Source organism: Rutilus rutilus (assembly GCF_951802725.1).
Source record: "Rutilus rutilus genome assembly, chromosome: 7".
In the NCBI taxonomy this organism is placed as follows: domain Eukaryota; kingdom Metazoa; phylum Chordata; class Actinopteri; order Cypriniformes; family Leuciscidae; genus Rutilus; species Rutilus rutilus.
In genome coordinates, this window is record NC_140221.1 from 10,737,152 (window position 1) to 10,764,827 (window position 27,676).

At 37.9% G+C, this 27,676-nt stretch overlaps 1 protein-coding gene and 1 long non-coding RNA gene across 2 annotated transcripts; both read left to right on the plus strand.

Moving 5' to 3' along the window:
* Positions 1–2,153: 2,153 nt before the first annotated feature.
* Positions 2,154–3,240, plus strand: LOC311294143. The gene is made up of 4 exons (XR_014628018.1): positions 2,154–2,233; positions 2,332–2,358; positions 2,867–2,965; positions 3,104–3,240. It is a non-coding gene; the product is annotated as an uncharacterized lncRNA (long non-coding RNA).
* Positions 3,241–3,633: 393 nt separating this feature from the next.
* On the plus strand, positions 3,634–27,273 carry wdr36 (WD repeat domain 36). Its single transcript, XM_084414842.1, has 23 exons — positions 3,634–3,946; positions 5,233–5,260; positions 5,377–5,477; positions 6,324–6,441; positions 6,530–6,662; positions 7,039–7,093; positions 8,217–8,349; positions 8,431–8,606; positions 8,711–8,831; positions 8,922–8,987; positions 9,578–9,661; positions 10,650–10,813; positions 10,904–11,018; positions 11,109–11,274; positions 14,981–15,089; positions 15,404–15,483; positions 16,866–16,973; positions 20,155–20,252; positions 20,337–20,482; positions 20,573–20,689; positions 21,868–21,949; positions 22,040–22,227; positions 27,008–27,273. The coding sequence occupies exons 1-23, from the start codon at positions 3,785–3,787 to the stop codon at positions 27,155–27,157; spliced, it is 2,700 nt and encodes an 899-aa protein (XP_084270968.1). The 5' UTR covers positions 3,634–3,784; the 3' UTR covers positions 27,158–27,273.
* The last annotated feature ends 403 nt before the right edge of the window (positions 27,274–27,676 follow it).

Sequence of the window (27,676 nt, forward strand, 5' to 3'; positions counted from 1 at the left end):
TCACGCAAAGGGAAAGTGAAAGTAAAACAAACAATGTCGTGGCACAGATTTTCTTCACTGCAACACATACAATTTGAGTATTAAGGCAAACTTAAAAATCGTAGCTACTTTGTGAGATTTTACCTGTGTGGGCCAGAAGGGTTGCAAAACTTATTTGTGTGTGTGTGTGTGTGTGTGTGTGAGAGTGTGTTTTTACACACAGAGATTCCGAAAAATACACGGATTGTGTCCCGGGATCGTTTGATTTTGATTCATTCACACTGCCAGTGATTTTCCGTAATCTGTGAGTGCATTCACACACATCGTGTAAAGATCCCGTAAAGACACGTGACGTCAGGATGTGATAACTGAACTTCTGTCAGTCAGATGTCACTTCTGCTGATAACTCCTCTTTTTTACGTCAGTTTTACACGAAGATGAGTCCATACTCCCCAGTAGCGCCACCGGGTTTGCCGAGTGGCTCGTTCCCCATATGCTGTAGCATAGGTTGTAGGAAGGCCCGTGCGATATGGCACGCGCTCCATCACTACGACACACCCCTTACGGCATTGGTCCTGGCTTTTGCTTACACAGGGCGCGTTCCGGGACTGTCACTGAGTGATGCTTATGTGATGCTCATGTGCAATGTTACCAGGTCCCCATCCCGGCATCGATCCCAGCATCAATCCCGGGACGTGTTTGCGTTCACACAGAAAGCACTCTAGCAATTTTACGACAATTTCCCTGGATCAACGCGCTCTGTGAAAGGGACTATGGGACTCGTGTCACCGTGGGAACCTAAAGTGAGGTCCCTGTCGGTACACGATCCGTTCCACCTGCACGATCCGTTTCACGCATGCGCGTAGCGGTACCACGCATGCGATGAAACACTTGACGGCCAGGCGGCACAACTTGAGGCATATTTGTGTAACGTTAGTTGTATTGTGTTTAACATTTCACAGCGGGTCTATTTTGATGCTTTTAAATGTAGCTTACGCTATGCATTACGATGTGTTTACGTGGTTGCCAATCCAAAATAATAAAGGAGTTGTGAGTTTCCTCCATAGGCCTACTCCTTTGCGATTCATTGCTGTATGGTATTAGGCTTAACTTAATTTGCCGTGTTTTGGTCTGAGGTCAGTAGTATTGTCAAAGACGGTTTGTGTCGTTTTTTTATTTATTAAAAGCTGCTAATATTAGTTAATTTTAAGTTGAGTAATTTTGTATTAGTAGGCCCTATGGGTCTATATAGGCTAATATATATCTATATAATCTAAATGAGGAAAATAATCCCTTCAATGTTGTTTACAGAAGACATTAAGGAACATAATACGGATCGTGTACCGACAGTCCCCATGAGGAAACAAGCCTACAGAATGAGTTTTTTTTTTTTTTTTTTTTATGCTGAAAGGGGATAGAAGGGGATAGAATATACAGTTTGTACAGTATAAAATCCATTACGTCTCCACAAATATAGCGAACCAGGTGTGGGTGTGTGTGTGTGTGTGTGTGTTTGGTTCTTAAAAAAAGTTTATACGAGATTGTATCAACTCTAATCTTATTCTGTGTCAGCCAAATGGTTGTAAAAATGTGATTGGATGTGTGTGTGTTTTTTGGTTCTTAGAAAAAGTTTATTTGAGATTGTATCATTTCTTATCTTATGTTTGTGGGACAGCTATAATAGTGATCTTTATCAAACCTGGTTTGAAACACCACAACAAATAGGCCATAGAATATTGCGTTGTAATATTTGTTGTTGTGTAAATGCTTAGAATTGGCAAATAAACGTTGTTGGGAAAATCCATATACAATGTATGTGTTGCCTGCCTAGTTTCTGGATGATTTGGCCACATCTGTGGAATTCCTATGAAAATGTGTGGGGTGAAGGCAATGAGATTTGAGTCATCATGTATAATAAGTCCTTATACGTAGAAGCATTTATCTTCCACAAAGTGATGCCTGAGGTAAACCTTGCTCTCCGTTTGGTCTATAAAAGAGGCGTCTTTTGTGATTTGCAATAGTGTCAAAAGATGAACACCAGAAATCTTTGTAGTAAGAGCTATTTCACTTGCATTTATTTACTGAGCATATGTTATGATATTTTTTTCTTATCTCTTAACATTTTATTTTTACAGAGTTGTTCCTTGTAGTTCTCACATTACACTTTGTCAGGTCAAATAGAAAATGGCCAAATCTACAATGCCTCCAGAAAATTCAAGAGGATTCCCAAAATATTATAATACATCATTTGAAGGTAAGTCTTTATGCTGGTAATTTTAATGTATTATTTTTTTTTTTTATGATTGTTTATTGACATAAGGTAAAATAAATCTGCAATTTCTTCCCTGCCAGGTTTATAACTTGTCCTGCAGCAACCAGGTAAGTTATGCAGCCTTTTTTTCCAGAATAAATAAATACATTTTAATATTGCCTACTTAATTTTATTTTCCAAAAGCATTAAAAAATAAATATTATGTGCATCTTAAACTACTAATAAATAAATATTGTAAAAAAGAGAATAAAAATGTTGGTGACACTTTACCCTTATGTATACATTATAAAGGTATTTGTAAGGTATGTTATAATACATTATATATTTCCAATAAATAATTGTAACCATAGTTAAAATGCATTATAATATTTGCAGATTCTGAAATTGGTTGTTTGTCATGTGTTTTAATGCAATATACTTTCTAAAGGTGTGTTCAATGAATAGATAAGTATTATAGTGTATTATAACTGTGGTTACAATCATTCATGAGACCATACAATGCATTATAAGGTGCATTACAAGTCATAATACTTTTATAATGCATTATACATAAGGACTTTAAGTAAAGTGTTAACAGAATGTTAATATTTTGCCTTTACTTAATTCTTTTTACAGAGATATCGGACAAAAAACATTACATGCATCTTAGACTGGACTTTAGCTGGAAACTGTACAAAAGTGCAGGGCCTTCAAATGATGATAAGAACCAGCAGCGTAAGAACAAATGTGTTACATTACAATTGCTCATTTTAACAATTAGAATAAAAGCATTTTATTTATTTTGAATTATTCTGTTCTTTTTTGTAATGTTGTTATTACATTGTAGAATTGTATTTGTAATTTTTTTTTCAGGAGATGTGTACCGAAAGAACAACCCTAAAATCGCCGGAGACATGCACTAAGAAATCCTTCCTGAGATGCTGGTGTGGTTTTTTGCTAGAGAACTTGCAAAACAGCTAGTAACAGATATGTTTAAAGTTGTTACTCTAACCTAAAAAAAACAACCTGTTCACAGCCCTACATAGGACAAGTATCAATCCATTAAGAAAATTTATTGAGAGATGGATGATTGTATTTGTTCTGCACAGTGTGCACAGCATGAATGTTTTATTTTCAAATGTTTGCTGAACAGTTAAATATTTGAAATGTTTTGTCTTATGGTATGCACTGTGCCAGTCTTTTATTTTTTCATAATTTTAAATTAACAGAAACTACTAATATATAAGCCCATGTATATATGTAGACAACAACGTTTATGAAAATAAAGAATTATGCCTTTATATTCATTCATTCAGTGTGTTCTCTTTTTTTAACAAATGGGAATTTTTTTTTACATTTTTTTTTTTTGAAAATGTGATGATTGATGTTGTGAGTAGGAACCCATTGTAGAGAGTTTTCAGACGAACCGTGTTTAATGTAACACCATTTGACAACATCGGGTGCCGATACAGAAATGTGGGGGAAACGGTGTTAAACATTTACTTGAATTCTGTGCAAAGTCAGTGAAGTTTAAAGTTCTACGGGTGAAAATACATGAGAAATATGTCTGCGGGAAAGAAAGGAAGCACGATCTTCTCTGGATTCAGGGCGCTGGGGAATTACTCGAATCATCTGGCGCACGTGCTTCGCTTCCATAAGAAACACAGAGAGTTCTATGTGGTCACTGCAGTCGGACAGTGTTTCCACACGTATAATGTAAGTGCGAATTCGAATGAATGGAATTCAGTCAAAACAACCTCTTTATAGAATATTTAATGCTAAGTTAAATAATGCTTAGTGTCTAACCTGTTTTGAACCTCTTCAGTGGTAATACTGTTATTTGAAGTAACGTTACTTGGGAGAATCATTTAAAATCCATGGTACATACGGTAACTTAAAAGTTTAGTAGCCTACAATGCATGTGGCACCCATAGTATCCTTGAATTCACCATAGAATACAATGTAAATACCTGTGGTCTGGTTTATGTCAAAGCGCGAGTTGTAACGTTACAGTGATTGTAATACTATGGTATGGAGATTATGTATCATGATATGTCCAAGAATACCATAGTACCATTGTAAATGTCTAAAATACCATAGTACTACCATGATACCGTGTCCAAAAGCAAGGTAAACTCTAAACAAGCTTTTCAGTAAATGCACCATAGTATTGCCATTGTTATCATACCACCACAGATACTCAAAGTTACCATGTAACTACGGTACTTTTTTTGGTTGCTTATGCACTAGTGAAATCGGTTTAGATATGCATGGTTTTGTTTTGTATCAAAGTGACAGATTAATTTTGTGCAAAATTTGGCAGCACATTATTTTCTTATGTTGCACTGTTACATGTAGGCCTATTTATGTTGTTATAGGCTACGTTGTTCAGTATTAATATTACTCAGTATTTATTTGCGTAGCCATACTTTTCTAGATACAGTAATCAACCAAATATGGTGTTAAAATTAAAGTAATATAAGTTGTGTGATAATAATTGTAAGTTGTAATAACTTGATGGATGAATAAATAATTTATATAATATGGCTTTTTATTAATTAAAGGGTTAGTTCACACAAAAATAAAAATTCGGTCAATAAATACTCACCCTAATGCCGTTCCAAACCTCTTCGGAATCTTCGGAACACAAATGAAGATCTTTTTAATGAAATCTGAAAGCTTTCTGTTTCTCCATTGCTATACAACTACCACTTCAACGCTTCAAAAAGTTCATAAAGAGATCATAAAGAAACTTTTTGAAGTGTGCTAGTTGCATAGCTGTCTATGGAGGGACAGAAAGCTCAGATTTCTTCAAAAAGATTTTCATTTGTGTTCCGAAGATGAACGAAAGTCTTACAGGTTTGGAACATCATGGGGGGGGGGGGGGGGGGGGGGGGGGGGGGTAAATGATGACAGAATTTTCATTTTTGGGTGAATATCCCTTTAATTTATGGTACTGCTTTCAGTGCAATATAAAATGAACCCATCTTTTTTTCTGGCAGGTAAAGAAACTTGGAATCGTTGCAGTCAGTAAGTAGGATTCAGTACATTTATTTCCTGATTACAGCACATTTTCAGCACATACATGATCAAACAATTATAGTTTCCCTTTGGCATTTGATTGAAACACTTAACCACCTATACAGGTAATGCCCTGCCAGAAGACATTTCATCCCTGGCGGCAGATCGTATGCTTGTGTATGCTGCATATGGAAAACTTATCTCAGCTTTTGCAAAAAGCAAAGAGGTAAAGCATGAAAGTCCATAGTTAGTGATCTACTGTGCTCTTAAAGGTGAAGTATGTACAATTTTCTTTTTAATATAAATATATATCTTAACCCAGTTTATTGTTCATTGACTACTATTGGTATGTCATTCATGGGTTTATCTCCCCCAAAAGTCTAAACATTGAGCCTCCCAGGCACCATCCAAACACTGAGAGCAGTCCGCTCAGATCCATCAGTCTCTTACCAGCTCAACCTATAGCGAAAGTTTTGGAGCGTGGCTACTGTAGCAGGCCGAGCCAGAGAGTGTTTAAAGGGATAGTTCGGCCAAATTTTTTAATTCTGTCATTAATTACTCAGCCTCATGTCGTTGCAAACCCGTAAGCCTTTCATTCAATTTCAGAACACAAATGAAGACCTTTTTGATGTAATCTGAGAGCTTTTTGTCCCTCCATTGACAGTTACGCAACTACCACTTTGACAATTCAAAAAGTTCATAAAGAGATCGTAAAACGAATCCATATTAATTGTCAAAGTAGTCCACATTTTCTGAAGAGACTTTTTATATGATGAACAGATTTAATTTAGGCTTTTATTCACTTATAAAAGTAGCCTGCTTTTTTCCTGTTGGGACATGCCTTCACAAGCACCTGTAAGAGCTGTTTGTGATTTTGAGTTGGGGAGGCACGAATCACGACTCACTGAAGGGCAGTTTGCGAGGATGTATGAAAACATGCTTTATTTTTGTAATTCCGCTAGGCGCCACTAGTGTCGCAGAAACTACATACTTCACCTTTAAAGATGCATAAAACTAAAGAGACTTTGAAATAAGTGATAAGTAATATGTTTTTACTGTCTCTTCCATCCAGGTTGTTAACACATACAAAGGCCATCAAGCTGATGTTCACTTACTGTTGCCTTTTGGAGATCATCTCATTTCTGTCGACAAGGACAATGTTGTCATTATTTGGGATATCGCGTCTGAAGGTTGGTTGGTTATTTTTGCTATGTTTAAATTTCATTTCTTTCAGCAGAATCACAGTGTATGTAATATGTTCTGTCAATCTCACTGCAGACACATACCTGCAGATTTCATATGACAAAGCATCATTTGAGGTCTCTGCTCTGATGCACCCGAGCACCTACCTGAACAAAATCCTGTTTGGAAGCAGTCAAGGGAGTCTTCAGTTATGGAACATCAAATCAAAGTATGCACTTCTAATGAATGCTGAATGTAGTTGGTGATATTAGTGGCTTCCATGACATTTAAAGTTAGTGTTTATACAGTTGAAGTGTGCTCTGTGCCTTTCAATTGTAGATTAATGAAATGAAGATTAATTATTATATATTTTTAGTATTTGCATTGCTTATAATGACATTACAGTAAACATTTTTGGTAGCAGTGTTACTTACGAGTTGAAACTCACCAAAGTCATATTCCACTCTGAAAAGTTTTTAAAGATGAAAAGGAGAAATTCTGTCACAATGTAATTCTCATTATTCCAGATGATGATCGTTCTCAATGATGACCTTTGTGTTAATGTTGTTTGAAATAATAAAACAAATCTTCCTCTCTTAATCCAGCAAACTCCTGTTCACATTTCCTGGATGGGCATCTGCTGTAACTGTTCTTCAACAGGTTGGTCTCGTTACTTTCTTTATTATTATTCTTTACCCTGTGCACATTTAAAACTACACCTATTCATCATTGACTAATTCAAAAACAGAATCCACGAAGGTGGTCGAGTCGAGAAACTGACTGATATTAAAACAAATAAACGCGCTGAATATCTGTAACCTTTGCACGAAACTATCAAAGATGATAAAAGCCTCTAAAAGATGCTGCGTCCTTTTTCCAGCATTTTTAAAAAGATAAAAGTTTTAAGATTTAAGTTCAAACCAGGTCAGTTGGTGGACGATCCATCAACCATCCCTTCTTTTATAGTTCAATGAGAGGGCTACAGACTGCGCCTAAAACGGTCGACCAAAAATATTAATTTGTGAGTGATATTTTTGCTAAGATCACCACTGGCGACGATATAAATGTACGTGTTATGATATAAAAAAATTGCAAAGGATACAAAAATGTGGAAGTATAATCTGTAGTTTTCACGAAAGCCCTGGAGCTGTCAAAATTCTGCTGAATGATGTGTTTTGTTCAATTACATATACTTCCGTAATCGTTGAAAATCGGCAAAGTTACACTTGGACCTGTTGTCTACATGATGATAAAGAATAAAAGGAGCTCAAAATAAAAATCAACTTGAAGAGCTGCCTTTCACCACATTAACCTCTCAGATATTACTAATGAAGAAAAATGGACTGGATGTGTACAAGACATAAGACAACATTTATAGAATGCATTGAGAAGGAGGCCCAATTACACTCAGTGGCCAAGTGATGCTGACATAATTATGGTCTGTAACACTGGCTCAGATTCTGTGTAAAGAGCAATTCTTTGTGACTATATAAATCTCAAGTTGGAAAAGACGTTCAAGTTTCCACTTTAAGTGAACCTTAGTTCCCAGGACATCCACAAGATGGATGACAATGCTGAAGCTGTACAATGAGGGGAAAGATGTAAACACAAGATAGGATGGCTGAAATTAAGTGTTTAAAAAATGTAAAATGTTTATTCTTATGTGGCACCTAAACAATTATTTGGCGCCTATTTTTTTCTTATAGGAGCCAATGGCTCCTTAATTGATTTCTTTGTGTGATAACTAGTGTGTAATGTGTTCTGTCGAAATGAATCTCTTTAGACTACAGCTGTGGATGTTGTGGGTGTGGGTTTAGCATCTGGCCAGATCATCATTCACAATATCAGATTTGATGAAACGCTGATGAAGTTCCAACAAGACTGGGGTCCAGTCACAGCTTTATCCTTCAGGACAGGTAATGTTGTTGCCTAGGCCTCACAAAGTGTATACTATACTTTTCCAATTAAATTGCACTTACTTTGTCCTTGCCATGCAGATGGGCATCCAATAATGGCATCTGGCAGTCCTATTGGACACATAGGGCTGTGGGATTTAGAGGAGAAGAAACTAGTCTGTCAAATGCGAGATGCTCATACAACAGCCATTGCCGGCCTCACATTTCTTCAAAATGAACCCCTCCTGATCACTAACGGAGCGGACAATGCCATACGGGTTTGTGTTTGCTCTGGCTTGTTTTTCATAATGTAAATTATTCAGATGTGATGGTAGAATTTGAATGTGTATTATGCCAGTAAACAATTGTATGTGTGACGTAGGTGTGGATTTTTGACGTTTCCGGAGGGGAGGGCCGTCTTCTAAGACATCGGATTGGTCACAGCGCCCCACCAACAAAGATTCGGCACCATGACCAGAGCGGCTCTCAAATCCTTAGCGCAGGTACTGTCGTAACCAGTACATTATGAATACATAAAGGCGTATAAATGTATTTAAGTATAATGATCTTAATATTTTTACTTCTCATAATAGGTCAAGATGGTACTTTGCAGTCATTTTCAACTGTTCATGAAAAGTTCAACAAGAGTTTGGGGCACGGTAATAACTACTTGCCATTTTCTTGTTAGTGCATGTAAAGGTAAAATGTGTAATGGATTTATAACTAGCAGTACCAAACAGATTTGCATCAAAAATAATTCGATTTGTACATTTTCTGAAGTGGTTTTAATGCTTTGCTAGGGTGTTGAAGTTGAATATTTTTATACTTTTTAAGTTAATAATTTTGAGTTTGTTCAGATTATTAGTAATGGCGAGGCTTACCTTGTTTCCAAACAAGTTTTCCAAACACTCTTAAAAACCTTAAGCCTTAGTTTCCCATCATTCAAACTATCAAGTCAATTATTTGCTAAACTACTTATTACAGGTAGTCCCACCTTCAAATTCACACCATGCTGTTATATCTTTCAGTTAAACAGCACTCTGTTTTAAAACAGTCTTCACAAAGTCAACCTAAAATTGCCTTCTTGCCACTTAAAATATTCCTTAAATTTTTTTTAAGTATTACTTTTAAACACTTGATTATGGGCTTGTTACATTATAAAGACAATTGATTTAATCTTGGTTTGCCCCAAGTAGTATCTGTTTTGTAAACCACTTCTTTTATTTCTTTCTCTTTTTTTAACCAACAGGCACCCTCAACAAAACAAAAGCTAAAAAAAAAGGTGTGAGGAATGACATTGAAAAACTTCCAGCCATCACAACTTTTGCCTCAGGTCTGATAAATGATTTCATTTTTAAATTACCGGTGATAATGTATGTTTTTAAAATGATTAGATGAAAGTTCTGTCATCACTTACTCACCCTCATGCCATTTGTTCACCTTCGGAACACACTTGAAAATATTTTTAATATTCTCTTTATTTTTGTTCATTCATTTGAAAGTCCAGACAACCAAAATTTTCAAGCTTCAAAAAGTACATAAAGACATTTTTACATTTACATTTACATTTATTCATTTAGCTGACGCTTTTATCCAAAGCGACTTACAATTGCTATATATGTCAGAGGTCGCACGCCTCTGGAGCAACTAGGGGTTAAGTGTCTTGCTCAGGGACACATTGGTGTCTCACAGTGGATTCGAACCCGGGTCTCTCACACCAAAGGCATGTGTCATATCCATTGCGCCACCACCACCCCTTTTTATAAGTAATCCTTATGAATCAAGTGATTTACTCCAAGTCTCGCTTTATATGATGAACAAATTTAATTTAGGATTAAATGTTGATCAAAACACATGCATAGAGCACATCAAATGTGGCAAATGGTAGCTCAATCATGCATGTTTGAAGTGAGAACAAACCCCATAGTTTCCCATGAGTCATGCATGCATGTTTGGGCTTTCTAAAAATATTGGAACTTTTTAAAATATCTTCATTTGTTTTCCGAAGCTGTGCGCTTTCACAAGGGGGGACAATTATGTTCATAGCAGAATGATAATGGGTTTGCTTATTGTACTCAGGGGCTACATGCAATGCACAGTTTAACTGACTTATTTTAGAGGTAATTGGTTAATATTACAATGAAAGCCTTAATGGTTTGGAACGACATGACGGTGTGTAAATGATGACAGAATTTTAATTTAAACTCTGATCCTCTCTCTATATCCAAAACAGTGTTAGAATTACCTTATAAATAACTCATTACAACTAAAATATTGAAAGCTATAACTGTGTGTAATGCTGCTGATGTTATTTTGTATAGAAACGGCTCGTCAGAGTGACTGGGATGGCATTATTGCATGCCACCGTGGTTTCCTTATGGCTACGACGTGGAACTACCAGAAAGGTTCAATGGGTGCTCACAGGTTGCAGCCTGAACGCCTTAACAGGGACCAGGGATTGACGATAGTCAATGTCCATGCAACCGTAAGTGTGTAGATGTGATTTATATGTTTGCGTGATCATTTAGCTATGTAACGGATGACTGCTAATCAGATTTGGTCATATGTTGTCCAGGCTGTGGATATCACCTCCTGCGGGAACTTTACAGTGATTGCACTGTCTTCAGGACACATTGATGTGTACAACATGCAGTCTGGTTTTCATCAAGGATATTACGGAGAGGACAAGGGTGAGTTAACCCTATCCTGAACATCAGGGGCGAAATATGTGTCAGTCCTGTCTGATCTCAATAGCATTTTGTGTGTTTGTGTGTGTGCAGCGCATACAGGGCCTGTGCGTGGGGTCGCTGTGGATGCCCTGAACCAATTGACTGTTAGTGTGGGAGCAGATCGCCTTCTGAAAATCTGGAAGTTTAAATCAAAGGAGCTGTTACATTCACAAAGCCTGCCAGCCACCCCGGCGTCATCTCAGCTTCACAGGGACAGGTATTAAAGATATTAAAGTTGCAGTAAGCGATTTCTGAGAAACGCTGTTGATATTTAAAATCCCCACAACAAACACTCCCTTGCCCAAAAGGATCAAACCCCTATCTTGATAGCTCTGCCCCCAAATTCAGGAACACGCCATGCAACACAGGCACCTCCCCCTTAATGAGTGTATATGCCTCTTACTGCTGATTGGCTACAAGTGTGTTTTAGTGCTGGGTCCGATCCACTTTCAACAGTGTTTTTCAGAAATCGCTTACTGCACCTTTAATGCATAATTAATTATGCATAGTTTTAAAAACACTTTTTATGGTACAGAAGATTTGACCCTTTAGTGGCTGAGGCGTGAATCTGCAAGCGGAGCATTGCTTTGGTAATTACGTGAGATGGGCTTCAACCCTGCGGTGTACCTGTTAGGTCTTTCGTGATTATTAAATATAACCATCTGATCGTGGTTATTTGATTTAACTGTGATTATTTCAGACAACCAGGATTATTGTGCTCTTTTAGAAGACACAAGAGGGGGACGTATACCAAGAATTTTCTGTGATTTAACAATGGATGATTCCTCAGGCTACAGCAAGGATAGTTTTGAACACTGATTATTTATTTTTATTTTATTTTTTTTAACCCTAAAATAAATCTTCTGTTCTGCAGCTGGCTGTTAAAGTGTCATGCAACTCTCCCGTTTTACCACTGGTCGTTCACACCTCAGATTTGAAAAAGACTTGTGACATGGGTGTGTTAAACTAGAAAAGTTGGAGTGTAGAATGTGGAATTAAGGGAGGCAACAACCAATTAAACAGACCTACAAAACACTCATTATACAGAAAAATGAATATTAAAATATGAGCAGAGAAAAAACATACAAACAACTGAGTTGGGGGCAAATTGATGTATTATAAAAATATAACCCTATGACAACAAACTCCCAAGAATCTTCTTATTAGAGACTATTAACAACTATCATGAACAAAACAAATACATTTTGATAAATTATTCTCAGAAATATAAAAAATCTGCATTATTACTTTGCAGATCTATTTGTCTATATTAAAAATGAGGAAGAACATTTAAAAGGTCTTCATATTTTCATTGTTTATGAGCACTACAATCTATGAACAAATGGCCCACATCAGTTTAACAAAAAAAGAATAAATGCATAGTTACTTTTTGTACATTCTTTGAATATTACATAAATAATACATTTTCTTCTGTGTATCAGAATAATTAGTGTCATTTAGGCAGTTGTGGCCTAACGTTTAGAGACTCTGTACCGGCAGGAAATGTAGGTAGGGGAAGTAAATGAACAGAGTTCTTTCTTCCACTCTCAGTGCCCACAACTGAGGTGCCATTGAGAAAAGCACCTAATCCCCAATCACTCCTCGGGTGCCGCAGCAGTCTGCTGACTGCTCCGGGTGTGTGTTCCCGGTGCGTGTGTGTGTGTGTTCAATACTGCTGTGTGTCTGTGTGTGCTTGGATGGGGGGGGAAATGCAGAGCACAAATTCTGAGTATTGGGACAAAAGTCACTTTCGCTTTTCACCTTCGTTGCGTTCATGATCAATGTTCCGATGTGTCAATTTCCGTATTTGCACATATACTGTATATACTGATGGGCCAAAATAAAAGTGAAAGTGAGATGTGAAGGCCTAGTATTGTAATCCATACTCGGATGAAGAGGACAAATTCCAAGTTAGTGCACGCACATTAGGGGTAGTAAGTAGTGAACACACACTCACACTGCAAGCCAGTGGGCACACACACCCGGAACAGTGGGCAGACATTTTTGCTGTGGTGCCCGGGGAGCGATTGGGGGTTAGGTGCCTTGCTCAAAGGGACCTCCTCAGTCATTTTCTGCTGGTATTGAGACTTGATCCCGCAACCTTTGGATTACCAGTCTGACTCCAACCAATAGGCCACGACTGCCACATAATGACCAAACAGTATGGCCAGTCACAGATGAAGTGAATATCATTGATCTTCTCCTAACAAGGCCACATATTAAGCTCTGGGTATATTAGATGTTAATCAAACAATCAGTTCTCGTAATCAACATGTTGGATGCAGGAGAAATAGGCAGGAATAAAGATCTGACCGATTTTGACTTGGGCCAGATTGTTATGGCAAAGAGAATGTGTCAGAGTTTCTCTGAAACGGCAAGGCTTGTGGGTTGATTCCCGTCAGCAGTGGTGAGAATGTAACAACAGTGGTCTGAGGAGGGACAAATCACAAACCAGCCAAAGGGTGTTTGGGGCCAAAGACTCATCGATGCACGAGGGCAACAAAGGCTATCCTGTCTGGTCGAAGCCCACAGAAGGTCTAAGTTTTTGACTAATCAATTTGTAAAATTTGATGACTAATCACAGACCAATTAGAGTGCCTGTGATGACCCCTGTCCACCGCTGAAAGCATCTACAGTGGAAGAATGTTGCCTGGACCGATGAGTCACGTTTTTTTTGTTTTTTTACTTTACGTGGGTGGCCGATACGTGCGCGCCATTTCCCTGGGGGAGTGATTCCCAGGATGCGCTGTGGGACAACAGAAAGCCAGCAATATGAGCAAGCTGAGAAACCCTGGGTCCGGCCATTCATATGAAGTAAGTCTGACCAGTGCCACCTACCTAACATTGTTGCTGACCAGATACACCCCTTCATGACAGTGGTGTTCCCTGGTGCAAGTGGCCTCTTTCACCAAGATAATGCACCCTGCCACACTGCACACATTGTTCAGGAATGGTTTGATGACCATGATGAAGAGTTCAAAGTGATGCCCTGGCCACCAAATTACCCATATCTCAGTCCAATTGATCATCCATGGGATGTGCTGGATCAAAAAGTTCCACCTCACAACCTACAGGCCGTGAAGGATCTGCTGCTAATGGCTTGGTGCCGGATACCACAGGACACCTCCAGGCCATGGGTCTTGTAGAGGCCATGCCTCTGTGATTCTGCGCTGTTTTGGCAGCAGGTGGACGACCCGTAGCATATTCGGCAGGTGACCATAATGTTTTGGCTAATCGGATGTATTTCATTTGAAGAGAAAAAATGCAGAATAGAGGAGAGTCTGCTGGCATAAAGAGAGTGCTACAGCGCTCATAATAAAAAGAGAATCAACATTGGCTTGGCTTTTCGGAGATGGTGAGAACTGAAGGATTTGAAATGTTGTAAAAGTGATGCAGAGATGCTGGTTTTATTACTCGACAGGTGTGATATATTGCCATATGTAGCTCTCTAACAGAGTTTATTGTAAAGCATTATCAATTGTGAAGGGTCATTTTATTATGGTAAAAGCGCTGTGCTGAAATTTATTTTCAAGAAAGTACAGTGTCTATTAGTGGGTATAGCTACAGTAACGTCTTCAGATAGTAATCTTGAGATTCTTTCCATCTAAACTTGTATATCTCTTAGTAGTAAGTGTTTTATGAGCAGGAGGATAACCAAATTCATCAACACAGTCACGCAGAGCCTGAAGCACAACCAAAACAGTGTTCTTCCACAAAATGCTAGCAGTATTGTTTTTTATTTATTATTGTTGTTTTCATTAGTTATGTTTCCATCCACCCATTGCTTAAAAATGCTAGATGAAAGCGCCAAAATGCACATAAATAAAAAAAAATGCGCACAAAAAAACGCCCAATTTAGCCATGTCATAGAGCCCTAGTTAGGATGACAGTGATGTTGATTTATGCTTGATCTCTCCAAACAGCGGGATGCTTGCTATCGCGCTGGATAATTTTTCAGTTCACATTCTGGACATGGAAACTAGGAGGATTGTTCGCAAATTCTCTGGAAATCGTGGGCAGATCAACGACATGGTGAGCTTCAGCTTCAACTACATAATTCAAAATTGACTAGTCTTTGGCCATTCTTAACCATTATTTGTACTTGAAATGACTCTTTAGACTACTATTGTGGTTATTTTTTCTCATTGTTTGGTGCTTGACAGGTCCTGGTTACCATTAAGTTTGTTAATGTGGACAAAATACTTTTTTCCCCTATTGTGTTCCATATAAGAAAGAAAGTCGTATGGGTTTTGCATGAGCGAGAGTAAATAATGTATTTCATTTTTGGGTGAATTAAGTATGCGTAACGAAGTGCTTATGAAGTGTCCTTTATGCTTTTTGTCCAGACATTTAGTCCAGATGGACGTTGGCTGATTACAGCATCTATGGACTGCACCATCAGAACATGGGATCTTCCATCTGGCAGGTACTAAGTTTAGAGCATAAACCAAGGCTTTTCAACTGGCAGCCAGTGAGCCCTACAATTAATGGATGAGATCGCTGTACTTTTCTGTTGCGTATATAATATTTGCTACGGAAAAACACCCAAATTAAGAGAATTCAAAGACATTATAAAAAAACATAATAAAAAAAAAAGTGGCTGGAGCACTCATTATACATGAAACCATGAAGGTGGTGCTTCAAGCTCAAATAGTTCAGATGGTAGGAAAATTTACATGCAGATTGGACATGATAATTGTATCTTTTTTTTCATTACAATATTACAATAGCATGTTAAATTGGCAGCCCTAATCAGTATGCAAATAACTTCTCTGCTGAAAAATCTACAGCAGTTGAAACGTGTGCATGCTGACATCGTGTTTTGCTCAGTGCATGAGAGGTTAATGATAAAAGTGTGACCCTCAAGAATAGGACTCTTTACTTTCTGGAAGACTTGTTTTATCATCTGAAATGTGCTGCAACTTTAATTCCAAATCAACTATTGCAATTGCATAGATACCCAATCCAACTTTTTTTGTAAAGTTTTGCTTTAAATACATTTGTTTAGACTTGCTATATATGATAAATGATGTTTAAAATAAATGGCACTATAATTTGTTTGTTTGATACCCATATTTTTTCTTCTTGTTTTGAATACTGTTGAACGTAAAGGATGTTGCAGCTAAAATGCACGTTTTCATTTTATGCAGTTTTAGTAAAAATGTTATCGAATTTTACTGTTTTTGAAGGTATTTATTGTTTATTGACAAGACCTTAAAAATCTTTAATTGAGTGCTTCTAAATATTTTAACAATAGGATGTTTAGTTGTTGTTTTTTTTATCCATGTTAACATGTCTTTTCAATGGAAGTGCTAAAGTCTAATGAAAGTTCCCTTTCTTCATTTGCATAATCTGGCCCTGAAAGTAAGTAATTGTAGAGGCCAGGCATGAACCTAATTTTTGCGTGTCTTGTAACATGTATAGGTAATGCTTAGATTTAATAGGGAGATTGCATCACGGTCGTTCCACTATAAACCACTAAAGTAGCCTTTTGAAGGAGGGAAAGACCAGGCCAGTCCAGTGACACCTTTTCCACTTTCTATATTATTGACTGGTTAGATATTTGTGATGACCTTTTCTGTTTAGTCAGTCACTGATACTTTTCAAAGCAACTTGTGAAACCAAATTCAGAGATAATTATTATCTTTCAAAGATGCGGCCGTAGTGACATTTAGTTTGTTGGATATTTTTCGTTTGTCTAAAGGGGATTCCTCCAGCCGATGAAGTCCCCTCTGGCCCAATTGAATGACTGAATGATTTTCTTTCACACTTTCACATCCTTCCACTTTCTCTTGCTGTCATTCATAGTTTGGTCGACTGTTTCCTGGTAGACGCGGCAGCCGTCAGTCTCAGTATGTCCCCTACCGGGAACTTCCTGGCCTCTTCGCATGTTGACACCCTAGGTGTTTACTTATGGTAAGAGATTGTCTTGCAGATATTGTGTCTGTAAACTCTTGTTTTTACTTCAATGAGTTATTTCACACACATGAGATTAAGATTTGTGCGGTTGAATTTTGGTGAAACAATTAGCACAAATATCTTATTTATCATGACTGAACAGAGACCTGAAAAGGTTATGTGTAATGAGTTCATGATGTTGCCAATTGAATCTGCTGATGTATGAATGGCATTATATTTGAAGAATTAAACATTTTTATATAGTTTTAGTAATTTACTTAAGCCGATGTCATTTCCAATTGATGTTTTTTTCCATGCAACACAATATCAGGTCAGACCAGGCTCCAAAAATGAAAAAGAGGGATCAATCTGTGAACTTTCACCTTTGTATCCGAGAGCAAGGCATTTATTCCCAGAAAGCTCTGGGTTATAGTTTTTTTTTGTAAAAACCTTCAGCATTCTTCAATCATGTGTAAAGTACCATAAAACACACACAAATATGTGTGTATATATATATATATATATATAGATAGTGGTTGTCAGAATGAATGGCACCCCTAGTAAATATGATCAAAAATGGCTGTAAAAAAATAAATCTGCATTGTTTATCCTTTTGATCTTTCATTCAAAAAATTCATAAAAATCTAACCTTTCATTGAAGTAAAAGAATTGAAAGTGGGGGGAAATCACATTATGAAATAAATGTTTTTCTCCAAAACACGTCGGCCAAAATTATTGGCACCCCTAGAATTTTTTACGAGTAAAATATCTCTGAAGTATATTCCCATTAATATTTACCTTTATTTAGCACACCAGGGTGACTAGGAACATGAAATTGTCTAGCTATGACTTCTTGTTTCACAGGAGTTTAAATATGACGAATACACAAAGGCCAAATTTCTTTAATCATCCATCACAATGAGTAAAACCAAAGAATATAGTTCTGATGTGCATCACAAGATTGTTGAGCATCACAAAATAGAAAGTGGTTGTAAGAAAATAGTTAAAGAATTGAAAATCCTCATTTTGACCATCAGGGCAATAATTAAGAAGTTCCAATCAACTAAAGATGTTACGAATCTGCCAGGAAGAGGACGTGTGTCTATATTGTCTTAATGCACGGTGAGGAGGAAAGTTTGAGTGGCCAAAGACTCTCCAAGGATCACAGATGGAGAATTGCAGAGATTACTTGAGTCTTGGGGGTCAGAAAGCCTAAAAAAAAAATTGATCAAACAACCCTTACACAACCACATGTTTTTTGGGAGGGTTTCAAGAATAAAACCCTCCAAAAATTCAGTTGTCAGACATGACTGAACTTCAAAAGGGACCGGATTCTATGGTCAGATGAAACAAAAAAAGGGCTTTTTGGCATCAAACCCACCAGATGTGTTTGGTGCAAACAGGGATAAAGAGTACCTCATGCCTACGGTTAAATATACTGCTGGATCTTATATGTTGTGGGCCTTTTTTTTTTGCTGGAGGTCCTGGACATCTTGTTCAGATACATGGTATTATGGATTCTAGCAAATACAAACAGATAAAAAATTAAAACCTGTCTGCCTCTGCTAGAAATCTTATAATGGGCTGTGGTTGGATCTTCCATCAGGAAAACGGTCCAAAACAAACATCAAAATCAACACAAAAATGGGTAACTGAGCACAAAATGAAGCTTCTGCCATGACCGTCCCAGTCCCCTAAACTGAACCCTATAGAAAATGAGTGGGCTGAACTGAACAGAAGAAGCACCAACATGAACTTCTGAATCTGAAGGATCTGGAGAGATTCTGTATGGAGAAATGGTCTCTGATCTCTTGTCAGTTATTCTCCAAACTCATCAGGCATTATAGAAGAAAACTCAGATCTGTTATCTTGGCAAAAGGAGGTTGCAAAAAGTATTTAATAACAGGGAGCCAATAATTATGGCCAGCGTGTTTTGGAGAAAAGCATTTATTTTATATTGTGATTTCCCCCCACACTTTCAATTCTTTTACTTTAATGAAAGGTTTGATTTTTGCTAATTTTTTGAATGAAAGATCAAAAGGATAAACAATGCAGATTTATTTTTTACAGCCATTTTTTTTCATATTTACCAGGGGTGCCATTAATTCTGACAACCACTGTATAAACAAGTACAAATGCGGTACACGTGATTTTTTTGTTGTGAAATTTTTATTAAGTAAATGTAAGAATAACATGTATTAATAATATTTCAAGATGAACAATTACTGGGCTGAAGCAACTTGGTTTTACTTGATTATCCATGCATCATTTTTTAGGACAATCATGTTAAAATGTTCATATCAAATATGATACATCAGACTTTTGAGAAATGTTTATTTGTACATCTCTCAATCATCATTGTACTGCATTGCATATATTGCATATAAAAACTACAGAGCTTTGGTTATAGAACAAAGTATTTCTCATTTTACTTAGACATTATTCAGAAATATAGAGTGACAACTGATATTTATATGCATTTTATATAAATAGTCTGCTATAATGTTTCTCATTGATGACTCACTAATTTACTTTTGAAGCTGTCAGAATTTGATCTCTTACTTTTGGCCACATAAATATCAAATATTAAGGTTTTTTTTTTCCTCAAATATGAGCTCCATACTATATGAGCTATAAAAGCCTGGTGTGTCCAATATTATACTCAACAATAAACACATGAGGGATTTTTTTTGTATTTTGTCAAAAGGTTCAATAAACTGTTATATTTAAATAATTGTGTATATATATATATATATATATATATATATATATATATATATATACACTAACACTAGCTTGGGGACCTATTCTCACTATTTACTATATTACTACCATATTGGCTGTTTATTATTACTTATAAAGCACACATTAATGCCTTATTCTTTATGACCATATTCTACATCCCTTAATCCTACCCCATACATACATTTTAACCACCACATTAACTATTGATAAGCAGTAAATTAGGAGTTTGAGGCAAAAGTCATAGTTCATAAACGTCATAGTGAATATGTGTTCCCCAAACTGAAGTGTCATATATTTTTTCTATTACAAATATTTCATGTTATGTTTTATAGAATTATTGGTATGGTAGTGTGCTGTTCCAAACATCATGTCATGACCCAAGTATTATGATTCAAAGAAATGACTCAATGAAAAATTGTATATTCCCTAAGAAATATTGTTGTTTAATTTTAAGGTCCAATAACACACTGTGCAGTATGGTGTCATTGCGCCCTCTACCTGCAGACTATGAGCCGACTGTGATCATGCTGCCAGGCACCTGCCCAAGCAAAGGTGCAACCACAGGATCATATTGATTATCATTTTAAAATCATTTAACTTGATATTAAATACTTTTAATTTTGTGCTTCTAAACAGAAACAGACGAAGAGGAAGGTTTAGACTTTGACAGCTCTGAGATGGCTGAGTACATTTCACCAGCACAGCTGGATGAACATCTGGTCACACTCTCACTGCTTCCTGACTCGCGCTGGAAGAACCTGCTGCATCTGGACATCATCAAGGTATTATGCCTGTAAAAGCGTCAAAAAAACAAGTCTGTGCCTAAGTGTGATATGTTTGATAAACTCTTAAATTCAAATCTTCATCTACAGAAAAAGAACAAACCCAAAGAGCCTCCAAAATTACCCAAAGCAGCACCCTTCTTCATTCCCACCATTCCAGGGCTGGTGCCCCAGTTTGCTCAACCAAACACACCCTCAGAGGGCCAGGTAAACTCTCTTTTGATGGTGTCTCTCTTGAGTTTGGTATTTAGGAAACTCCAAAGTGAAGATCAGGAGACTTGTTGTATCTCCAGCAGGATTCTTTATTAAGAACACGTGCTGTTGTTAGCTGCAGTCATCACGTCCGGCTAAGGGAACTTTACATGTTATCTTATAGGCAGTCAGAGGGCAGTCCTTATAAGGTGTTGACCTTACACACAGCCGATGTGACCACTAAAACAAATCATCTAAAGACAATACAGGCGATTACCCCCAACTTTGAAGATAATGGTACCCCCCAAATTGTATAAACAGTAACAATACGACTATGTAAACATTCACACACAATTGTCACACACACTTTGACTGTCAGTAGGAAGATCAAAGACAGACAAAAAACCCTCACTGGAAACTATATTGAATCTAATCAGTAAATGTATACCATCATGTTCACCTTGAATGCCCAAATTACAGTGTAGTTGACCTTAGTTTTTCATGTGATGGTATATCCAGGATGTAGGATCAGCAGACCTTAAACAAATTCTTAAATTTGAAATCCCACAGATAGTATTTATTGTTGTTGAAAATATGTCAATTTGTAGATTATACAAATCAAATGTTTTCCATTTTTGTAATGCCTCAGAAAAATAAAAACACTTTGGTCTTGTTTCACAGACGGGGCTTAGATTAATTGGGACATTTGAGGAGCTTTCATAAACGTGCCTTAGAAAAAAACATTAATGATGTGCATCTTGAGACAAAACAATGGCATTGATATATTTTAAGCTAATGCCAGTGCAAGTTGCTTTCAGTTAAAACAGCTCAAACATATTTTAGTCTAGGACTTAAACCTTGTATGTGAAACGGGGTGGGTATAAGTTTGGGTATAAGTATTGACTGGAAAATATTTATATGTTTACATTTACATTTAATTATTTAGCAAATGCTTTTATCCAAAGAAACTTACAAATGAGGAGAACAAAAGAAGTAATCAAACCAACAATAGGGCAAAAATATGCAAGTGCTGTAGTTAGTCTAGCACACACAGTACAGGTTTCAGGGTGTTTTTTTTGTTGTTGTTTTTAGTTGAAACTATATATAATGTATAAGTAGAATATGAATTATGCATATTTATATGCAATGCATATATGATCACTTAAATTTGTCGTCTTTTTTTTCTTCCTTAGTCTAAAGTTGTCAACTTGGGAGTGTTGGCACAGAAGTCCACCTTCTACCTTCAGCTTGAGAACGCTTTAGACAGCAATTCGTGTAAGTCTCTTATGCTGTTATTTGAAACGAGACTGCACTTTTGAACTTGCAACACATTCACTGTGTTGATCATCTGTTTTCTCATGATAGATGAGGAGCCAGTGAAGCTGTTGAGAGAGTTGGGCCCCTCTGCCATTGAAACAGAACTTCGGGCCCTGTCTCCAGATATGGGTGGAGATGTCAGAGTTATGCAGAGTTTCCTCAAGATGATCAGCAGCATTCTTCAGTCCAAAAGAGATTTTGACTTGGCTCAATCCTACCTTGCATTGTTCCTCAAGGTACGGCATAAGCAATCTGCAGACTTTTATTTTTTTCACATACTATTTTTAATATAAGCTTCTTAACACATTATCTTTGTCTCTAAGTTCCAATACAAAGCTATAAGACTTTTTGTTGGACCTGCTAGTTTCTGGCCCAACTAGCCATGACTGCCAGTTGCTTTGTTTCTGTTTCTTTCTAATACGCTGGGAATCCCTCATCCGCAGTCAATCATTGATCTAAAATCCTGTTCCACATAGCTGTATAAAGCCGAATAAAGACTATGGAATGCGTTTTTTGGGAAGACGAGGTGGATTTGGGCTCACTTCCAGCTGATGTTTTTTCTTTGAAAATATTTATAATATAGTATTATAATATTTATGATTAAAAAAACCCAATTATGTTTAATCCATTTCCAGAGGAAATGAAAATTTGAACAATGAAGGGCTCGAAAACAAACTCACACGCAAACTTGCCAACCACGATTTGTGTATTCGTGTGTGTATAGTGATCGTAGTGGGCAGTACCGACACTTCTATATTTTAATCTGTTGCGTACCCTCGCTTTTTCTTGCGAACCGGCACTTCTCTCATGTTTCTAGGCCAGGACAACACCTTGAGCTCCTCATCATATTCCTCAAACCATTCCTGAACAGTGTGTGGCAGGGTGCATTATCCTTCTTAAAGAGACCACATCTAATAGGGAACACCATTGTCATGAACTTGGTTGTGGCACTGGTCAAATTTACATCTATGTGAATGGCTGGACTCAGGGTTTCACAGCAAAACATTGCCCAGAGCATCACCCTCCCTCCACCGGTTTGTCATCGTCCCACAGTGCATCCTGGTGCCATCTTTTATAGGGCTTAATTTGTGCCTTAACAAGCCGGATCTGGTACCACCGAAATCTGATCTGGCATCTAATTTTGGGGAGCCCCTATATGATACCAGCCTGGCTCCGCCCTCCTACGTATTTCCGCTCAATTTTCCTTCAGTACTCCGTCTGGGTTTGCGGTATATTCTTGGGTTTTCTCCGGCCAATTTTTTTGCTGTCCAATCAGCGAACAGAGGGAGTGGCTGAGAACGATGACGTTGATGTTGTGCGCTAGTTTGAGTTGTAGGGTTACGTCACGACCAAACGTTAGCGATTGGTTATGGCAGATCCAGAGTGGCTCTGGGCAGATCCAATAGTTTTAAACTTCAACAGAGTACCCGCCTTCAAGGAAGTTAACGCTTGTCATTGGAGGGTGGCCAGACTCTCTGTACAAATGAAATGTACGAGAGTCTGGTAGGACCAGGCTAATATCATACACCACTGAAAAATATATATTTATGTTATCACCTGTGTACATATGTTCAGGAAAATGTGGATAAGAATAGTAATGATAACATTGTTAATTTGCTATGATAATGTATTTAAAAAAAAAGTTTAAGAAATGCATGTCTTGGCAATGATTTATTGGATTTGACCGCTATTCACATTTCTGCGCATGACAAGCAACGTGTATTTCAACTTTGATGCACATCATCAGTATGCGAATAAACCTTGACGTGCATTTAAACACCATGTCCGTTTTCATTTAATAAATCGTATGCGTATTTTTTAAATGCACATCAAAATATTTAGATGGAAACCCGACTGAGATTGCGCATATGTTCTGTTACCTTTTCCTACCTCACTAACTTGCCGGATCCGTCACCATGCTCCCCTGTTCCGGGATCTCAGAATTTACAAATAAAGCACTAATCACTTTCCAAGGAAAATGGCGCACACATACATGGCCATCTACTTGATGTAGAAGAAAACGAGACTTGTCAGACCAACGACCTTTTTCTACCACTCCAAGGTCCAGTTCCAACGCTCTTGTGCCCATTGTAGGCATTTTCAGCGGTGGACAGGGGTCTTCATAGACACTCTGATGGCCCTGAAGCTACGCAGCCCCATGAGCAGCAGAGTGCAGTGCCACAGTAGACTTTCTGTTAGCTCAGACCAGATGGGATATCCTTCCTTGCCCTCCTGCATTGAAGAGTTTTGGGCACCAAACACCCTTTGGAAAGCCTTGCCGTTTCAGTGATAATCTGACCCATTCTCTTTGCCATAACAATTTGGCTTTTGTCAAAGTCACTCAGATCTTTATTCCTGCCTATTTCTCCTGCATCCAACATGTTGATTACGAGAACTGATTGTTTGCTTAACATCTAATATACCTAGAGCTTAATATGTGGCCTAAAAAAAAAAAATCCAGAAATCACAATGTATTAACTATTTATTTGTATGATACAGCTGCAAATAAGTATTTGACCACCTGAGAAAATCAATGTTAATATTTGGTACAGTAGCCTTTGTTTGCAATTACAGAGGTCAAACATTTCCTGTAGTTTTTCACCAGGTTTGCACACACTGCAGGAGGGATTTTGGCCCACTCCTCCTCACAGATCTTCTCTAGATCAGTCAGGTTTCTGGGCTGTCACTGAGAAACACGGAGTTTTAGCTCCCTCCAAAGATTCTCTATTGGATTTAGGTCTGGACACTGGCTAGGCCACGCCAGAACCTTGATATGCTTCTTACAGAGCCACTCCTTGGTTATCTTGGCTGTGTGCTTCGGGTCATTGTCATGTTGGAAGACCCAGCCTCGACCCATCTTCAATGCTCTAACTGAGGGAAGGAGGTTGTTCCCCAAAATCTCGCAATACATGGCCCTGGTCATCCTCTCCTTAATACAGTGCAGTCGCCCTGACCCATGTGCAGAAAAACACCCACAAAGCATGATGCTACCACCCCCATGCTTCACAGTAGGGATGGTGTTCTTGGGATGGTACTCATCATTCTTCTTCCTCCAAACACGTTTAGTGGAATTATGACCAAAAAGTTCTATTTTGGTCTCATCAGACCACATGACTTTCTCCCATGACTCCTCTGGATCATCCAAATGGTCATTGGCAAACTTAAGACGGGCCTTGACGTGCTGGTTTAAGCAGGGGAACCTTCTGTGCCATGCATGATTTCAAACCATGACGTCTTAGTGTATTACCAACAGTAACCTTGGAAACGGTGGTCCCAGCTCTTTTCAGGTCATTGACCAGCTCCTCCCGTGTAGTTCTGGGCTGATTTCTCACCTTTCTTAGGATCATTGAGACCCCACGAGGTGAGATCTTGCATGGAGCCCCAGTCCGAGGGAGATTGACAGTCATGTTTAGCTTCTTCCATTTTCTAATGATTGCTCCAACAGTGGACCTTTTTTCACCAAGCTGCTTGGCAATTTCCCCGTAGCCCTTTCCAGCCTTGTGGAGGTGTACAATTTTGTCTCTAGTGTCTTTGGACAGCTCTTTGGTCTTGGCCATGTTAGTAGTTGGATTCTTACTGATTGTATGGGGTGGACAGGTGTCTTTATGCAGCTAACGACCTCAAACAGGTGCATCTAATTTAGGATAATAAATGGAGTGGAGGTGGACATTTTAAAGGCAGACTGACCCCGGATTTCCACCAACTGCGGAACGGCTGCGGATCGGCTCCGCTGCGTGTCGGCTCCGTGCTCCGTCGTCCTTCAATACCCACCAGGTCCGGATTTGTTGCGGAATGGCTGCGTCCATGACTGACAGCTGAAGTCACGAGGACCCACGAGATCTCGCTAATTCACGTATGATCCCGCGATATATAGTTTCTATAAACAGAACGTTATGAGGAATGGTATATTATGACGTTTTCAAGGTGTAGTGTAGGGAAATATGATCCGCCATGATCACGGTGTATTTTATTTAGAACATTAACCGGATCTTTTATTTTGTTTTGGTTTGTTCTGTTTTTTTCTCGACTTCCTGTCCTGCGCACTCTGCCCTGTAGTGCTGCGGAGCTCTCCGGCATCCGGCAAAAATAGAAGCTCTGCGTATCTGCTCCGGAGGGCTGCGGATCGCCGGAGTCGGAACGCAGCCGTTCCGCAGTCAGTGAAAATACACACATTGACTTTAATGGAAACCTATTGACTCCGCCGCCGTTCCGGAGCGGATCCGCAGCCGTTCCGCAGTTGGTGGAAATTAGGGGTAACAGGTCTTTGAGGGTCAGAATTCTAGCTGATAGACAGGTGTTCAAATACTTATTTGCAGCTGTATCATACAAATAAATAGTTTAAAAATCATATATTGTGATTTCTGGATTTTTTTTTTTTTTTGATTATGTCTCTCACAGTGGACATGCACCTACGATGACAATTTCAGACCCTTCCATGATTTCCAAGTGGGAGAACTTGCAAAATAGCAGGGTGTTCAAATACTTATTTTCCTCACTGTGTATATATATATATATATATATAGATAGATATAGATATAGATATTATTGTAGTATCAATTAACATTTAAAAAAAAATACTATGAATAGTACTTTTATAAACTATATGAACCTAAAATAATGTAAATATTAAATTGTGTAATAATGCAAATTAGGTTTATAACACAAACAAATTATCTCTTACATTTATAAAGGGGCTCCAACAAACATCAGATATGTTCTGATTGGTTATGATTTTGTCACTGCGTTTTTACATAGAGAAATTCATTTATGCTTGAAAGTTGTAATGTTGCTGGTTAGGACACACTGGATTTGTTTGGTTTTTAAACAGCAGATGGCAGCAAATGTTATATGAAAATATTTCCCATTATGGTTTATAGTTCAGCACCTTTTGTAGACTGACTCTCATTTCTGTACATTTTAATTTTAAAATCATCTAAACATTATGTAGTAATTTATCAATTTGAGGTTTTTGACTTTTTTTTATTTATTTCTCACAATGCCGTCTTTCTGTGTCAGCTCCATCTTCGGTTCATCGCAGACGAGCCGGAACTGATGGAGGAGGCAGAGAGAGTGTCGAAGAACCTGGAGGAGATGTGGATGTCCATGCAGATGCTCTTAAACCAGAACATTTGTCTGTTGTCTTACATCAAGAGTGCACTAATATAAAGCACCTTTTTTTCAATGTAGATCTTTTGCATTTCTGAGAATCTTGTTGACTGCCTGTATCAGACTAAATGTTCTTGCTCTATTTTGTTAATACACATTAAAATTATTCCAAATCTATATAATTTTTCTGCTAATAGTTTAAACATCATGGCACTCTTATGTTTACATAGTGGGTTTTGAATGGACGACACAATATCAAACCAAGCCTTAAAATAAATGCTGCTTGATTTGATATTTTGTCATCTAAAGCTGCACACAGTATATCTGCTATACATATGCACACACCCCTACATCCGAAAGGATCCTCCATCATCTTCCAGTGCTTCTCATTTTGTACGACTTGCGCAGCAAGGAAGTGAATGTGTGATGAGAGTGATGCTGGTGGTTAGCTGGGATTGTGGTTGTTTTGTGTTGAGCAGATACTGAACAGATGGATCTCTCTGTGTGGGAGCCCAAAACACTCCTGCACTGCTTGAGCTTTAAAGGATGACCAGTCATGCAGGCCAGTACAGATTTGGA

Excerpts from the sequence above, each read along its gene's own strand:
- wdr36 (XM_084414842.1), top strand. The coding sequence starts at position 3,785 with ATGAGAAATATGTCTGCGGGAAAGAAAGGAAGCACGATCTTCTCTGGA. Across the intron at positions 20,253-20,336 it reads AGGCACCTGCCCAAGCAAAG|AAACAGACGAAGAGGAAGGT; the intron begins GTGCAACCACAG and ends GCTTCTAAACAG. Across the intron at positions 21,950-22,039 it reads CGCTTTAGACAGCAATTCGT|ATGAGGAGCCAGTGAAGCTG; the intron begins GTAAGTCTCTTA and ends TTCTCATGATAG.